This window comes from Sapajus apella, unplaced genomic scaffold (assembly GCF_009761245.1).
Source record: "Sapajus apella isolate SASKATOON/1434 unplaced genomic scaffold, GSC_monkey_1.0 scaffold123, whole genome shotgun sequence".
Lineage (NCBI taxonomy): Eukaryota > Metazoa > Chordata > Mammalia > Primates > Cebidae > Sapajus > Sapajus apella.
In genome coordinates this window covers 2,514,968-2,533,026 of record NW_022437063.1, presented here as the reverse complement: position 1 = coordinate 2,533,026, position 18,059 = coordinate 2,514,968, and the positions used below count along the sequence as shown (strand labels likewise).

The 18,059-nt window shown below is 49.0% G+C and overlaps 1 protein-coding gene across 17 annotated transcripts in view; it reads right to left on the bottom strand.

Moving 5' to 3' along the window:
* Positions 1-380: 380 nt before the first annotated feature.
* FAM118A (family with sequence similarity 118 member A) overlaps positions 381-18,059 on the bottom strand; it is a 30,052-nt gene continuing 12,373 nt past the window's right edge. For 5 of the 17 annotated variants that reach the window (XM_032261443.1, XM_032261439.1, XM_032261440.1 and 2 more), the window contains exons 3-9: positions 17,064-17,319; positions 12,893-13,114; positions 10,062-10,190; positions 7,730-8,015; positions 5,421-5,453; positions 4,392-4,511; positions 384-747 (exon numbers count right to left, since the gene is read on the bottom strand). In XM_032261443.1, the coding sequence (XP_032117334.1) occupies positions 728-747; positions 4,392-4,511; positions 5,421-5,453; positions 7,730-8,015; positions 10,062-10,190; positions 12,893-13,114; positions 17,064-17,319 (1,066 nt within the window). In that variant the 3' untranslated portion in view covers positions 384-727. Of the gene's footprint in view, positions 748-4,391; positions 4,512-5,420; positions 5,454-7,729; positions 8,016-10,061; positions 10,191-12,892; positions 13,115-17,063; positions 17,320-18,059 lie in introns of all 17 variants that reach the window. The other 12 variants (XM_032261447.1, XM_032261444.1, XM_032261445.1 and 9 more) reach the window with 9 other exon arrangements.

Here is an 18,059-nt window from a genome sequence, read left to right as displayed (position 1 = left end):
AAGTTCAAGACCAGCCTGGCCAACATGGTGAAACTCTTGTCTCTACTAAAAATACAAAAATTAGCTAGGCGTGGTGGCAGACACCTGTAATCTCGGCTACTCAGGAGACGGAAGCCTGAGAATCACTTGAGCCTAGGAGGTGGAAGTTGCAGTGAGCCAAGATCACGCCACTGCACCCCAGCCTGGGCGAAAGAGCAAGGCTCCGTCTCAAAAAAAAAAAAAAAAAAAAAAAAAAAAAAAGAACATATATATATATATATATATATATATATACACACACACACACACACACACACATATACATACACATACACACACACATATATATATAATTTTTTTTTTCCCTTATTTTCTCTTTGGTAACTACTATTGCCTGGACAGTCTTTACTCTCCCCTTTTATTAGGAAAAAGTGAGCCTGTCAGATGGGAACGGGAACACCAGTTTCCACCCCTTCCCACTGATTCTGGCCCCTGAGGTAGCTGTCCATCAGTCCTCGCAAAGTCCACCTGAAGTGTGTCCGTGTCACCTCCTGCACGGTTCAACACACGGGAGCCCTCTCACCCAGCCCTGAGGGCCACACACCCATGTGGCTCTCTTGGTGTATGTGACTGTTTCGCAGTCGGAGATCCACGTGGAGTTCTCCGTACATTCCTCTTGGTTTGGGCATGGCACTGTGGTTACAGAAGGCTGGTTTTCAAGTTGCAAGTTTTACTGGTTTTAAGTATTTCAAGACCCTCCAGCATCATCTGTTTAAATAAAAGAACAAAATTCCAAAGGGTTAAAGTCCAGCTAAAAAGTTATTTACAGATTTCTATTTCAGAAACTGCTTTTACAGTTGTTCTTATGTGCTGAAGACTGAAAATCCCTCTAAAATGGAAACAGTAGCCGCTATCCGGAAATGGCCTTGTGTAATTATCAATACTATCAGGGGATCAAGTAAGTGATGACATTACATTTGCAAATATCTGGGAATTTCAACCCTTGAACATGGACGCTCTTTCTTAGTGGATCTGACGATGGGGCAGTTTCAACAAACATACAGTGAGAGAGCCTGCTGAAATAGGAAGAGTGAGCTGTCAACTCCTCTGGGCTCTCCAGGCTTGGCTTCTCTCTCTCACAAGCAGGACAGGCCAAGGCTTTCTGTACAACACAGGCCAGGGGCTTCGCCCTAAGGAGACATGACTGCCTGGGGAGAGCTGGGGCTGCAGGTGCAGGTGATGGCGTCTAGGAGCACAGATCTCACAGGCACTGAAGACAACACCTGCCCAGTGCTCTGTAGCAAAGTCTACCAGGCAGGAGGCCCTGCAGCTGATGTGCACACCAGTCAGAGGTAGGCCACAGGGGAACAAAATCTACGTACACACAACAGAAGAAAGCCAATCTACGGAGGAAAATCGCCTGGGCCTTCGTTCTTGTCAGCAGGCACTAGAGAAGCCCAGATACGCAGAAAACAAAAGAAGGAGCATGAAAGATAGCAGTGGTAAAGAACCACCTTCCCCAGAGGAAACAATTCACAGAACACCAGTTTTGTGTTTTGTTTTTACTTAGTTACGGATGGTTCTACTAGCTCCAAATATTTGCAAAAAGACTGCAAACAATTTGATCCAAACACTATCAAAATCGAATTCTCTAAAACGTGTGTGCCCCTAAGAGCACTTGAAGTTGTATAAAACTTTTTTTTTTTTTACATGGAGTCTCACTCTGTCACCCAGGCTGGAGAGTGCACTGGTGTAATCTCAGCTCACTGCAACCTCCGCCTCCCTGCTTCAAGTGATGCCCCTTCTTCAGTCTCCCAAGCAGCTGGGACTACAGGTGTGTGCTACCACGCCTGGCAATTTTTGTATTTTTAGTAGAGACGGGGTTTCACCACATTGGCCAGGCTGGTCTCAAACTCCTGACCTCAGGTGATCTGCCTGCCTCGGCCTCCTGAAGTGCTGGGATTACAGGCATGAGCCACCGCACCTGAGTGAAGTTGTATAAAACTAAACGAGAGGATGCCAAGTCTGCGACAGCTGCCCCTCACAGGACCACACCAGCTCACTCTCACCTTCCCTGCCCCTGGACGGCAGGACGCTGTGGCACCCCCACCCCCTGCCGCCAGCCCTCCTTGCGCTGTGATTCACTCTGAAAATGGCCCTTTTAGAACCGCCTTATTTTTTTCAACTAAGTTTGCATTCACTATGAATCTTTATAACATGCGCTGTTGCACATGACCCCTGTGGTGTTGAAGGGCATGCAGGGACACAATACTGCTCCAACACACCCACTGAAGGATTTCAATGTTCAATGAAGAGGTAATTGATTAAGCTGGACGCTTCACAGCTCTCAGAAATTTTTGGTGGACTGCTATATAGGTATTTAAGAGTGTTTTACCTGGGTTTACTTATATAATAAAATATAAACTCCTATTGTATGAAAATCCTCTCTCCCAACGTTTTCAGGAATGTAGCGGGATCAGACAAGCAGGTTGACTTCTGTCTCAAGAGTTCTCACAGCCAAAGAAAGCAGATGCTGGGAAAGGGTAACTAAGAAAATAAGAACTCTCAGAAACAAGATCACAGGCAAAGGAGAAATTTAACCCAAGGACTAGCATCATTTGAGAATCCCCAGGAAGTGTGAGAAAATGAATATTAAGAGACATCAGAGAAAATTTACAAGACAGTGGAAATCAATCCAGGAGATCCCAGGTAGTATGACTTCCAGAAAGGGAGAATAGAGAAGATGGAAAGAAAGGAGAGAATCACAGACTATTCCAGGAGAAATGGAAGAAGAAAGAGAACACCTGAGTAAGGCAGGTAAAAAAGATTTCCACACTCATCCTCATTGAGTATCTAAACATCAGGGAAAAGAAGATCCTAAAAACTCCCAGGAAAAAAAGGAATAGGCATCTTCAAACCACTGGGAACCAGGTTCCCATCAGACCCTCTTCACAGGAAACCTGGTCTTCAGACAGTGGAGTCCAGGGAAATCATACCCAAGAATCCCAAGCCAAAACCACCGACGGGCACGAGGACAGCACAGACGCCTGCAGGCACGTGGTGCTCAAGAGGCGACGCCACACCTGGGTCTGCAGAAGCGGCTTCAGGAGGCACTAGCAGTGTGGACTGGGAGAAGGGAGGGCAAGAATAAGGAAGACCTGGGCCTCCATCTCAAGGAAGTAGGGAAGCTCGGGAGGCAGGCACGTGACAGTCCCGCAGCAGCCGACCAGGAGGAGGTGTCTGGGAGATGCAGGCTGGCAGGATGAAGAGAATGGACATATTTTTAAAAACTTTTCATATTCAGTTCTGAAAGCTAAGGAAATGTATACATTTAAGAATATTGGGAAATGTTATTTTTTGAAAAACAAAGGGGAAAGAAGAACCTAAGAATTCCTCAAAAAATAAGAAGTAACACATGTCTTAAGGCCACAATATGAAACAGTAAGAAATAGGAGAATGGAATGTAAGGAACAAGCCACATTCGACGCTGACATTGACAACACGTCCTACCACTGGCACAGGCACAGTGGCACTGGGCCCATGAACACGACCACAAGGTAGCTAGGCAGGAAAGAACACTGACGGTGTTTTAATCAAGTCAATGCTTTTGCTTTCCAACTTTTACAGTCAAACTACAGACAGCCTGGGGGTCTCATTTCCTTTCTGTCCTGACACCACAGAGACGGACACAACGGGGAAGCCGGCTGGTTCTAGGGCGGGATACAGAAGCCGGGCCCATCCAGCCCGAGCTTCATGTTGGGAAGTGTGGCTTAAGTATGTTATTTAAAGAATGAGAAGGAACACACAGCACTATCCACACCTGGCAGGAAGAGGAGAAGGGGCAGAGAGGGAGGGCACCAGCCATCGAGACAGCCCTTCCCAGCTCAACAGAGGGGCCCATTCAAACACACTGTTTAGATAAATAGTTCAATCACTTAAAGCTTAGCCTGTCACAGAGACAACAAATCTCAAATGGTTTAAAGTGGCTTTCTCCAGAGACTCAGGTGGCATGAATCAGGCTAGTGGTCACCCTTAGGGCTGGGGGAGGCTGGGGAGTGGCAGACGGGGTAGTGGCATTGCTGCTTCCAGAACTGGGTGTGATTAGATGCGAGAGCTCACTTTGCAAAACTGTGCTGAGCTGACCTTATATGATCTGGGCACTTTTTGTTCGCCTTTTTAAACTTTTCTTTTTGTAGAGAGCACCCTTTTGCCTGCTGCACTTTCATAACATGCTCACCTAAATCAACAGACATTTCCCTCTGAGGAGTTGGAATGGGGTTGGGGTGACAAGTCAGGTTCTCTGCCAAGCCTCCTGTGCCCTGTGGCCCTGACAGAATGTATGCACCTCCCACTCGGGCCTGGGGCGTGAGAGTATGGCACTGCCCCTGAAGACGCCCACCAATAAGCCAGACCTGAGGCAGCTCCCCACAAAAAAAAAGACACAATACCAGTATCTGGTTGTCTGAGTTTTTTTGAAACTTCAATTCCATTCTCTTCTGACTTCCTCTTTGCACAGTCCTGGCATGTATTACCTGAAAGAGGAAAACTTCGTAAGAAGCTTGTTTATTTACAATCCACCCGCCAAGGCAGTTTATAAATATGACCTTCCTGAAGCACTGGCCAAATCAACGTTACCCCATGCTACAGATGATCTCCGCCACATTACTGCTGCTTTCAAAAGAAAACGATGGTTCCAAGAGTCGCATTTAAGAAAGCAACTGTAATAGGAGGAAATAGGAAGCTGACTGCGCTGGTTTTATACTTCCTGCCCCACTAACACGGATGCGATGCCAGGGGCTCCCACACCGAAGCGCATTTTCTCATCTGTGAACACACTGGGAGAACGGGGCTGCGCACCGAGGCCTCCGCACCACCGACAAGGGCCCCTTTTACCCAAATGACTCAGCAAGAGGAAAAACACCTGGGGCCCACTTCACACACAGGAGGGCACTCACAGCCACTGAGTCTTGTTAATTTATAAACAGGCAGAATTGAGCCCAGCAAGAAAAGCGTTCACATTTCAAACAAGTATGAAATACAAAAGCTTCTGTGTGAAAGCTCGGACCCCTGAAATGAGAATTTCTCAGGAGCTGGGTAATTCTAAGGCACTGCATCTTGCACCAAATGGTACCACACAAACAGAGCCTGCTGTTCCAAGTCCCCTGTCACTCTTTGGTTCTAGGGCAAGAAATTCTTCTCAGGAGCCAGCTGGCCCACGTGTGATTCGGCTGTGCTCCCTCCTCAAAGGGATGGCTTGTAGTCTCTTGGTGTGGTAAGGGCCATGCTAAGGCATGCCTATTTATCATCTTCAGTGGGGCTGTCTTAATACAGGCCAACCATTTAATGTGAAAAACAAACGTTGACGATTTTACAGTTAGTGACAGGAGACAATGGCACGTGTAGGCAAAACACAGGCTGGCAAGAAGAAGGATCTGCTTTACCCAATAGTGTGGTGCTGTCCACTCGATCAGCATCTGAAGGAGAAAGAAAAGCAGTCAGTGGAGCCGAAACGCCAAAGTTCGTCCTCCTCAGTCCACTCTGAGGCAGTGACTGGGAAGAGGCTTCTGGGAAGCTCAGCCGGTGTGGGCTGTGGGCTCCTGGACTACTGGCTGCCCTTTCTTCTCCACCTCCCAGGCTTGGCATGAGGACTCACTGAAGGAGCCAGGTGGCAGAGAGCATGGCGCGGTGTCCGTGGTCACTAGCATTACTGTCACTATCAGTCGGCCTCCTCCTCCATCAGGAGTGGCACTCCATGAATTCGAGTACAATTGTCCTTCATAACACAGTCACAGATTAAAACTCCCAAAGATCTTGCAGTCTTCTGGCAGCTTCAATCCACTTGGCTGCCATGACCTGGAAAGGGAGCTTTGGCAGGACAGAATCTGCTCAGCTCCTCCAGGAGCCCAAGCACATGCGGGCTGCCACTGGGTCCGGTACTCCGGGGGGTCTAGGGGTGGAAGGGACAGTGGACAGGGGCAGAGATGAGGAAAGCCTACTGCCTGCCTCTCTGCAGAGCCACGCATGTGGCCTGGTGCCAGGGTGCACCAAATGGTGTTTTTTGCTCTGCAGTCAGGCTAGGATCCCAACCCCAGCTTCAAAATGTCTGGGCACTAACTGGGCACGTTATGAGCCTGTGCCAGCTCGGCCTGTCTTGTCTATGAAATCATCTACCTACCAGCACTGCATGCTGCCACTAAAAGCTAACTAAGGTCAAGAATATGGAACTCCCAGTGGAGGGTAACACCTTGGCACGCATGAGCTCCCCTCTTCTGCCCTTAATAAGATGCTGTTGCCCTCATTACACTTTCATTCATGGAAATGGAAATTCCTTTGGTCCATTTTGCTAATTAGCCATTCTGAAAAGAAACGATAGTGGTTAAAAAAACAACAAAAACCTTAGCTTTTGGATTATCTGTGCATTCTCCAGTCTCCAAGTTCATAGCTGGTCACACACCTGCCTCTGTGCCTGGGCTTTCAGTTACAACTCAACAAGAGCCCGCACAGGCCTTTCCAAACTTGCCATCAGCAGTGTTTTATGATGCCAGATGTGCAGCTATCAATTCCCTTATGTCAAGATGACCAATTTTAAGAAGTTCTCAATTATCTTGGTCATTCCTGACAGACAAGCAATTTCTCAAAACAGGGGCCAAGAAGCGTTACTTAAAAGAGGTACTGCATTCAGAACAGGAAAAATATGTTACTTGAAAAAAGAAGTCAAGTCTTCATGAAATCATTTTGTGCTTCTGAAGTCTGAACTTTTCCGCTGCAATGAAGGACACAAACATGAGCTATCTGCCTCTTTCAAGTGTGAAGTATCACAACAGATAAAGCTGGCCTGGTAGTTTCCTTTCCTGGTTAAGGAAACCTGAAGCGTGAATAAATGTGTCCAGGTACACATGTGTGCACAGCTGTAAACCTCAAGGTTACTTTATGTTTTATTTTTAGAGATGGGGTCTTGCTCCAATGCCCAGGCTGGAATGCAGTGGCCTGATCACAGCTTGCTGTAGCCTAGAACGCCTGGGCTCAACCAATCCTCCCACCCGAGCCTCTCAAGTAGCTGGGATCACAGATGTGCACCACCACACCCAGCTAATTTTTTAAAAAATGTTTTTTGTAGAGACCAGGTCTCCCTATGTTGCCCAGGCTGGTCTTAAACTCCTGAGCTCAAGCAATCCTCCTGTCCCAGCCTTCTAAAATGGTGGGATTACAGGCATGAGCCACCAGTCCCAGCCTGGTGTTAAAGTTTAGTTACAGACTTGTCACTGGGACACCAATCACTTCAATCTTCTAATTTTAAATTACAGAGGCAGTTTGAAAAAATAATAACCAGAAGATTGGTGAATTTTATGGGTATGTGAATTACATCAAAAAGAGAGAGTAACAACTAAAAGAGCCCAATGGGTTTCGTACTTGAAAAGTGAAGACAGGCCGGGCGCAGTGGCTCACACCTGTCATCCCGGCACTTTGGGAGGCTGAAGCAGGTGGATCACCTAAGGTCAGGAGTTTGAGACCAGCCTGGCCAACATGCGGAAACACGGTCACTACTAAAAACACAAAATTAGTCGGGCATGGTGGCACATGCCTGTAATCCCAGCTACTTGGAAGGCAGGAGAATCACTTGAACCCAGGAGGCAGAGGTTGCAGTGAGCCAAGATCATGCTATTGTACTCCAGCCTGGGCAACACAGCGAGACTCAGGTCTCAAGAAAAAAAAAAAAAAAAAAAAAAAAAAGTGAAGGCAGACTCTATACCTGGGCTTCGCTGTCTGCAGATCTGAGTGGCAAGGTCTTGCACATATCCTGGAAAATAGTCAAAACAGTCCCCGTAGGATACAACTTTGATTCCGTGCAAAAGCATATCTGCCTGATGCTTAAAGAAATGGTCTTCATTCTCCTTCAGTACAAGCATGTAGTGCTCCAAATCCACCTTATTCGGTACAGAGTAAAGAAAGAGGGCCTGGAATATCTGATCACGAAGGGTTTCTCCACAGCCCACAAACAGAAAAGACTTGGTACGGTATAAGTTCTGGAGGACTTCCTAGAAAAAGCCAATGAAGAAATCAGGTGCTCATCTGAAAGACAGCAAGAGCTTACGACTAACCAAGTCACATGCATGTGCTTTTAAATCACTGACCCCTGACAGGCTGTTCCCAGGGCCACAGTGAGGAACATGGAAGGACAGGATCCTCTCCCAACATGGCACTCAGGTCACCCCACAGCAGCAGCCTGTGGCAGCAAAGACCAAAGCTGGGCTGAGCCTGCCTCTCCCCACCTGAGCTGGGGTAACTGGTCTGTGGCCGAGGTGGGTGGCAGGGCGCACGCCCCTTGCAGCAAGGCCGATCCATAACCCACCCCGCCCACTCGCCAGGGCAGTCACCCAATTCAAATTTTCTCAAATTAGGTACAACTTTAAATGACTAAAACATAAAATGGGGACATTCGGATGTTTTCAGTTCAGAATTATGCAACACCCTAAAGCTAATGTCTACCTCAATGGGTCATATGTGGGAATTCCTGCAGGGGCTGGGAGGGTGGTCAAGAGGAGACGGTTTTGTGAATGAGGGCAGGAGAGCTGGGGAGGGGATCAGTGACAGGGACTGAGGAGGTGGGATGGGCACAGGGAAAGCAGATTGTGTAGGGTCACTCAGGCAAGCAGCAGACTCATCAATTCAGCTAACCAAGTATCTCAGAGAGACTCAATCTCAGCAGGTATTTCCTATAACCAAGTAGTATTAATTGTGCAACTGAAAAGCATCTGCCCAATCACTCATCTTACTGACACCTGCCACAGCATGACACAGGCCCAGGCAGGAGCCCAGAGGAACAGAACACCTGGCCGTGTGCTCCTGCGGGAATCCACAAAGACACCAAGTTTCTCAGTGCTTAACAGAAGCACGCTGCCCTCACTTCACTGTGTCCAGGGCATCAAGAAGGCCTCACGGCCAGGAGTGGGGGTGCACACCTGCAGTCCCAGGTTCTTGGGAGACTAAGGCAGAAGGACCCTTGGGCCCAGGAGTTCAAGGCTGCAGTGAGCTTTGATCATGCCACTGAACTTCATCCTGGGCCACAGAGCAAGACCCTGTCTATTTAAGAAGAAGAAGAAGAAAAAAAAGCCTCACAGAGAATGAAGTTTTATTTACTTTTATTTTTTTAGAAATGAGGTATCACTCTGTTGCCCAGGCTGCAGTGCAGTGGTGCAAACCCAGCTCACTGCAGCCTCTCCCTCCTGGACTCCAGTGATCCTCCCACCTTGGCCTGCCAAAGCGCTGGGATTACAGGCCTGAGCCACTATGCTAGGCCAAGAATGAAGCTTTAAAACTACAGGAAGGAGCTGGGCACAGTGGTTCATGCCTATAATCTCAGCACTTTGGGAGGCCAAAGCGGGTGGATCACAAGGTCAGGAGTTCAAGACCAGCCTGACCAACATGGTGAAACCCCTATCTACTGAAAAATACAAAAATTAGCCAGGCGTGGTAGCGCATGTCTATAATCCCAACTACTCAGGAGGCTGAAGGAGGAGAATCACTTGAATCCGGGAGGTGGAGGCTATAGTGAGCCCAGATCACACCACTGCATTCTAGCCTGGGCAACAGAGCAATACTCCAACTCAAAAAATAAATAAATTAATTAATTACATAAAAATAAAACTACAGGAAGGAGAGTAGAGCATTTCAGACCAGAAGATGTATAGAAGAACAAAGAGAAGTGGGGAACATTCTAGACTGCACAGGGCCCTGTATGTCATGCTGAGGAGTTTCACTGTATACCTGGGCAGGTGAGAACCACAGAATGGCTGGGGCTTTTGGAGAGAGTAAGGTCAGATCTATGCTTTTCAAGGAATCATAGACTCCTTCCTCCAACAAATATTCACTGAGCATCTATTCAACATGGAGGCACCATGCAGGGCCCAGAGACACGGAGGAGAACAAGAGATGCGGCCCCTCCCTCAGCAACTGTGTGAAGGACCAACCTGAAGGACACAGTGGCCTGGAGCCTGAGATACCACTCTGACTGCAGCCAAATGGCCAGGGGTCACCACAAATTCCCCAGAGGATGCACCAGTGCTAATTAGGACGGACCATACCATGACTTCCGGGTCCTGAGTGACATCTTTATATCCTGATGGATCCAATACCATCCCACAGGGGTCTGTGTAGAGGCCATGAATGTGAAGAACACCGTACTTGATATGACCTCTCGCCCACTGAAGGACCTGTCACAAATCAAGACAAAGAAAAAATCCTTAAACTATTACAAACAGAAAATATTTAAATTCGATTCATAGTTTTTAAACCGATCTTGGAAAGAATCAGAGAGATGCTTCACTTTAACAATTACACCTTCAAAACCTAAGAGAAACTCGGCGGTGAGCACTAGTTATTCCCATCCTATGACAGTACAATTACACCTTTAAAACATGAGAGAAGATTGGCTGTCAGCATCAGTCACGCTGGTCCCATGATAGCAAAAGAGCTTCTTCAGCTGGGCATGGTAGCTCACGTCTATCATCCCAGCTACTCAGGAGGCCAGGACACCAAGACAGGACATCACTCGAGCTCAGGAGTTCGAGACCAGCCTGGGCAACAACGTGAGAACCCCATCTCGGGGGGAAAAAAAAAAAAAAAAAAAAAAAAAGAACTTATTTAAAGACAGTTACACAGAGAATATCTTTAGCACCTGAGATTACAGCAAACTGTTAGGAGTGATTACTTTAGCTGCGTTAGTTGGATTTTCACTTCTAAGTTATATATTTTAATTACTGCTATTTCTGTATTACTTCTAAACACCCAGAAAATATCTGTATCACAAATAAACATATCGCACATATATATCACACACACACACACTCATACACACACATATACGTATTGAGAAAAGTATTTATCAAACGGCTAAGCACATTCCTTTCCGTTCAAGATGCAGAACGCAGGACCTTATAAAGACGCCCAGCAGGTCAATGTCTAGTCATCTTCACTCCACAGCCCGCACAGCAGCAGGCAGAACGGACACAAACACCAAAGCCCTGCTGCCATCACCGGGCGTTGAGCCAGCTGGCAGTTCCCTGCCCCTCATACAGTGTCCTCACAGACACCGACCACAGCAAGCGTCAGCAGTGGGGACCGTGTGGCTCAGACACAGAGGGCAGGTGTCTACCCCATGGCACTGCTGGCAGGAGCGGATGCCCTGTCCGTATGTATGCCACGCAGGGCAGAAGGGGACCAGGGGCTGCAGCTGAGCCCAGTCCTTACACTGACACTGAGAGATCATCTCTGCGTAATTCAGTTTCTTTGTCCAGAGCAGGGCCAGGGCCTTCTCTCACAAGACAGCCCAGACAACACAGGCAGCAGTGTTAGTTATGAATAACATAAGCAGATGCACAAAGGTCCCAAGCATGTCATAAAAGAAATATCGACAGTCACAACGAGACTATGCTCAAACTTAATAAAAGAAATAAATGTTTAAATTTTTCACCTATCAAATGGACAAAGCGTATTTCACTTTGTTTTTCAATAACACCACGTGTTGGCAAGATACAGGAAATGGGTACTCCCATACTCAGCCACTGGGAAGGTAACTGGTACTCTTTCTAGAAAACAATTTGGTAATTTACATCATCAGTCTTTAAAACTGTCATACCTTTTGACCATAAAACTCTTCTAGGAATTGATCTTGAAAACAGAGGGACATAAAAGTCTAAGGACTCTATAGTGTTATATCTGTAAAAACATGCTGACAGAATTTGGACATTCATCTTACCCAGATTTCATGCTGAACTGTAATCCCCAGTGCTGGAGGCGTGGCCTGGAGGGACGTGGTGCTTGGATCATGGGGCTGGATCATCCCTCACGGCTTAGTGCCATCTTTATAATAGTGACTTCTTAAGAGATCTGATCATTTAAAGGTGTGTGCCACCTCCCTGCTGCCACCTCCTCTGTGGCCATGTGACACGCCTACTCCCACTTTGCCTTCCACCACTGCTGGAAACTTCCTGAGGCCACCCTGAAGCAGATGCTGCTATGCTTCCTATACAGCCTGTGGAACTGTGAGCCAATTAAAGCTCCTTTCTTTATATATTACCCTGTCTCAGGTATTTTATTTTCTTTTGTTTTGTGAGACACAGTCTCGCCTTGTTGCCCAAGCTGGTGTGCAGTGATCCCGGCTCACTGCAATCTCTAACTCCCAGTTCAAGCGATTCTCCTGCCTCAGCCTCCAGAGTAGCTGGGATTACAGGCATGCACCACCACACCCAGCTAATTTTTGTATTTTTAGTAAAGACAGGGTTTTGCCATGTTGGCTAGGCTGGCCTTGACCTCTTGGACTGAGGGATCCACCCACCTTAGCCTCACAAAGTGCTGGGATTACAGGCATGAGCAACCATGGCCGGCCTCAGGTATTTCTTACACGGCAGTATGAGAATGGCCTGAATTACACTATGAGCTACAATTGTGCCACTGCACTCCAGTCTGAGCAACACGGCAAGACCCTGCCTCTGCAAATAAAAAATAAAAGCAGGAAATATGAAGTCTTGAGATGCACAGAACACTGCCCCATCATTTCCCAGCTGCCCTGGAGAGAGGCCAGCTCAGCCTTTTAATTCCAGCATCTTGTTTTCCTATGGAGCACAGTATTCCAGAGGCTGCCAGTGTGCCACCTCCCATTATTACTTATTTTTAGGAGAAAGGGTCTCTGTCACCCAGGCTGGCTGGAATACAATGGCATGATCATAGCTCATTTCAGCCTGGAACTCCTGGGCTCAAGTGATCCTCCCAACCTCGGCCTCCCCAGTAGCTAGGACTGCAGGCAGGCGCCACCACACCTGGTTCCTCTATTATTAATTCACTGCTATAAAGTGAAAGCTGCTCTAACCCACAGAGCTTCCACACACTCACAGCCCACCCGTGCCCCAGCCCATACCTTGGTCTTGTCCTTCAAGTCCAGAGACTCCATGGGCTTGTTCTGTTGCTGGCCAAAGATCTCCAGCAGGTTGTCGTAGTTGGTGGTCAGGACCATGGTGCCCCTCTCCATCAGGCTGAGGATCGACTGCAGCACCAGAGGGTTCTGGATGTGCTGCTCCAGGCTGTCAAACACCTCCATCAGGCAGTCCTGGAAGAAGTTGGGCTTGGTGTCGCCTGTGCGCTATGGAAAGGTGGAATGAAAATTTCAAAAACATCAGCCTCAACAACTACTCAGCAGGTAAGCAGGCCATGTTCTGGGTGCCAGACACACAGCAGCTGGAAACAAAGAAAATGAGGCTTCACAGAATGCACTAAAACTCCAGACCAGCGGACATCACGTGTGTAGCACGCCACCAGTGATGCTGCCATGGGAAAGCACAGCAGAAGCAGGGGCAGGCGCTGTGGGGTTAGGGTGGACAGGACCAGGGCACCAGGGAAGCCTCTCTGAGAAGGGGAAGCCTGAGCAGAGGCCTGAGGAGGCGAGGGCTCCTGGAGAATGTCCTAAGCAGAGGGAAAAGCAAGGGCCGCAGCATGGAGGTCATGGCTCAGGTATGCCCAAGGTCAGCCAGAGGTCACTGAGGCAGGAGAGGAGTGAGGGGAAGTGTCAGCAGCAGAACCTGATAACCTGGGCCTTGAAGACCACAGTAAAGACTGGCTTTCCCTGAGAGCTGCGGAGTCCAAGGGGTGTACAAAGCTGTGTGTCTTGATGGCACCTCCAATGAGGCGGGAGGCAGCGTTTCTTTTTTCTTTCTTTCTGAGATAGGGTCATGCTTTGTCACTCAGGCTGGAGCACGGTGGTGCCAGGGTTGTTCACTGCAGCCTCCAAGTCCTAGGCGCCGGCAGGTTTCCCACCTCAGCCTCCCGAGTGGCCAGGGCTACAGGTGCCGCTACCACACCCAGCTCATTCTCTTTCCTTAAAAATTTATTTTTTAATTATTTTATATTATTTTATTTCATCTTATTATTTTATTTTTTGGAGACAGTCTCACTCTGTCACCCAGGGTGGAGTGCAGTGAGTGGCACAGTCATGGCCCACTGCAGTCTTGATCTCCCAGGCTCCAGGGATCCTCCCACCTCAGCCTCCCAAGTAGCTGGGACTACAGGTGCACACCGTAACACCTAGCTAATTTTTAAAAAAGGTTTTTTTTGAGACAGAGCCTTGCTCTGTCGCCCAGGATGGAGTGTCATGGCGTGATCTCGGCTCACTGTAACCTCCCCTCCTGGGTTTGAGCAATTCTCCTGCCTCAGCCTCCCAAGTTGCTGGGATTACAGGTATGCACTACCACACCCGGCTAATTTTTGTATTTTTAGTAGAGACGGAGTTTCACCACATTGGCCAGGTTGCTCTCAAACTCCTGACCTCAGCTGATCCACCTGCCTCAGCTTCCCAAAGTACTGGGATTACAGGTGTGAGCCTACCCAGCCTAAAATTTTTAAAATTTTTTTGTAGAGACAAGGTGTTCCTACGTTGCCACAGCTCATCTTGAACTCCTGCCCTCAAGTGATCTGCCCACCTCGGCCTCTGGAAGTGCTGGGATTACAGGCGTGAGCCAGCACACCTGACCAGCAGTGTTGCAGATACTCTGAGAGAAGCCAAAGGGTCAGGACTCAGGCCTGGCCTCCGGAGGCAGCCCCAGTGGTCTCCAGTGGCCTCGACAGAAGCTGCTTCTAAGGGGCCCTGAGAGCCGAAACCTGGCTGGATGGTTCAAGAGAAAAAGGAACTGGTGACAGCAGATCCAACAGCCGTGCCTCAGAGCTTTGCTGGGAGGGGTCACAGAGACAGGGTGGGGGTGGGCCCGGGGGGACCCCGGGTGTCCCCTCTGCCCGGCTCTCAGCCTCACCATCACCCTCTGCCTTGGCACCTGGGCATCAAAATCCCTCCCCTCACCCTCTGTGCCTGCTTGTGTCACTCCGCCAGCACAACAAACCCAAGACTCAAGGGTTCCCACTCATCCCACAGCTCTTCTGACTCTCCCACCCCCCAAAACCCTCCCCGCTGCTCCCAGTGGGTCGTGTCTGCCATCAGCCAACTCCCACAGCTCCACCCTCTTCTGGCAGTGCTCACCTTCTCCCCCACCTGAGACCTGGCTCTAAGTGTGCCTCTGCACTCCCTGCACCAATGAAGCTGGGGGCTCGGCTCCGGGCTCCCTGCAATCTCTCTAGCTGTGCTTCTGTCATCATTTGGGGTGACTCTCATGTCCACTTGGATGATCCTTCCTGGGATCATGGCCTCCTCCCACCACTCTCCTCCAATGGTCCCGGCCCATCTCAGCCATCCACACATACAGCCACACCCCAGACCCCATCATTACCCAGAACCTGGATCCTTTCCAGAACCTCTGGCCCAGCTTCCCCTGTCCAACCACTCCCCCACAGCTCCCCACCTCTCTAGCACCTTAGTTCCCACGGAAACTTCAAGCCCATTGAGGCCCGTGGGCTACGACCCTATTACCACCAACAGCAGTCACGCGCTGCCCTCTGTCCTGCCTTCCTCCGTCAAGCAGCTTACGTCTGTAACGTCTGTACACCACCCTCTCCCCCAAATACTTTCAAGCCCCTCGCCCTTCTCTGGTATTGCTGGAATTCCTGATGCAACCAACCCTCAATACAGCTGTGTCGACTGGCCTCACTTCAACACCTCCTGATGGAGGCTTTCAAAAACAAGCAGAAGTGAACAGAAGAGGTTCACTTTTGAAACTCAAACACTCATTTTCAAGACAAATGATTCTCACTCTAGCCGGCCTCTCCCCACATGAACAACAACAAGGGCCCTCCATGCTGCCCAGTGACCCCACTACCTTTCCCAGCCTCTCTTCAACTCCTCCCTTCTTCTTCCTGTGACAGGGTCAGCAAATGTTGTCTATAAGGGCCAGAGAGTAAATATTTCAGGCCTTGTGGGCCATAAAGTCTCTGATGCAACGACTCACCTCTGCCTGGAGGCATGAAAGCAGCCAGACTATACGGAAACAAACACAGGCCCAGGGCCGTACTCTTCCAACCGCTGGCCTCTGATGAGACTCATCCCTCATCAGTAGAACACCCACATGTGGCAAAGTCACCTAACTAAAAACACTTCCCAAGCTCTGGCAAAGCTAGGTGTAGCTCTATGTGAAAGTCTGGCAGATGAGACGAAACAGGAGTGGTGTGTGTGACTTCGGTGGCAGCCCTGCAGCCCCCGACTTCCCTTCCTCCCCCTCTTCCACGCACTCCCTGAGCAAGCACAGTACAGCTGCCCGCAGAGCGCCAGATGGAAGCTGCCAGCACAGAAGGGCCCTGCCCAACCACCATGTTCTCCCTGGGCTGCCCACGTGGTCTCTAGGGTGGGAATTATGAAAGTGCTCACATGAAGCCGCATGGCTTCGGGGATCCTTTCCCAGCTAGCCTCAACTCTCACACTCTCCTTGGTGATGAATTCACCTTTTTTCCTGCTTCCTCCTCTATGTTCACACCTCCAACATCTCCTCCCATCCTGACTCTCAGATGGTGACTGAGCCTCTTCAGTAAATACAAGAGTGGAAGACAATGACTGCAAAGAGCTTGGGCCACACCATCCAGCATCCCAGCCTTTCTGTCCACACGCCATGGCTGACCTGGGACCACAGTGGCCTGCCGCATACCTCGCCCTGCAGCAGACCCTTCAGCACCAGGCCTTGCTCAGGAACAACTCCTGCGTCACCAGCTGCTTCTCCTCTCAACTAGATCATCTCCACCGCAGACAAAGAAGCTAGAACCTCTCCCATCTTAAATGTTTTAGGAAGCACTTGTCATCTGAAGAAATGTGGCTGGCCTGCTTAAACCACACATGCCTAAGGGCTATTCCTTCACTGAATATAAAATCACAAAGTTCATACTGAGTGCAGCTGACGACCTCCCTAAGACAGTCTCACACGGTCAGGCTCCATTTATCAGGAGCTGCTTCAGGAGCCCCACACTGCACTGTGCCTGGCATCCCTCAATTTTAAAAGATGACTCTCCGATGGACTCAAGAGTTCTGGCTCAATAGCCCAACTCTGCTGAGCACTGAACACAAGACAGGCCTGCAGGAGTTATCATTAGGTTCACAGGCTCATCCAGCCTGGTGCAGAACCAAGTTGTCCCGAAGAAACCAGAGGTACTTGTCTGACACTTACAGGTGACATCTTCCGGATCAGATCATGGGCAACAACCAACAGGTCGCGATCCTTGGTCACTTTCCTCCGGAACTCGGCAACGTCCCCGGGGTGCAGCACCTCCAGCTGCTCTGCAGCCTCAATGACGGCCTCGATGCAGCTTCTCCACGAGCAAAGGGCAGGGATTCCTGGGGCCACGGCTGCGCTGACGCCAGTCCCGATAACCAAGAGCAGTTCCTGGGGCTGCTTCCGGATGAGGCTTTTTAAAAACTTTCTACTTGAAAACAAGGGAGGGAGAGAATGAAAGTCAAAGTGGAAACTGCAGACACAAAGTGAGTTCAGGCAGGCCTTGTGCTGTGCGTGGACACGCACACACACATGCTCCCCTCTTAACACTCTGGGGACACTGCCTGTGTGTCTTTCTTCATGTATTTATTTTACATGTTCTATCCTGATTCCTTAAAGGATGTGGGAGAGCTATGTCTCATGCATCTTAAGTTGCCCAATGTTAAGATCATGTCGAATTGATATATATTTGTGAACAAAAAGTTCAGCAATTTTCATTCCTTTGCAGCTGCACACAGCTTATGAAGACACATCATGATGACAAAATGACCCCTGCTTAACAGTGACAGATAAGAAAGTGACCGGCAAAATGCTGGTTTTCTCCAATCCTAACCCATTCTACAGTAAGTCCCTTTCTTGCGCTTCACTTCACAACAAACACAGCCTGCTGTCCATCTATAGTCAAAAAATTATTTCCTGGGAAGCACGACCCTTCCAGTTAGAGACATGGTCCCTCTAATTACATGTTGCTGGGTTTGGAGGCTGGACTATGGCCGCATCCTTGGACAGAAAACTGGCTTCTGGAATGTTTCCTACACTGAAGCAAAGACTAGTAAATGGCCCTCGAGGTCCCCTTGTGCCCCAATGTTTTCATTTCACTTTCGCCTTTGCAGGTACTAAAGAACAGGTAAGCAGTCTCACAGCGGATGCTAGATGAAGTCAATGAAGCTC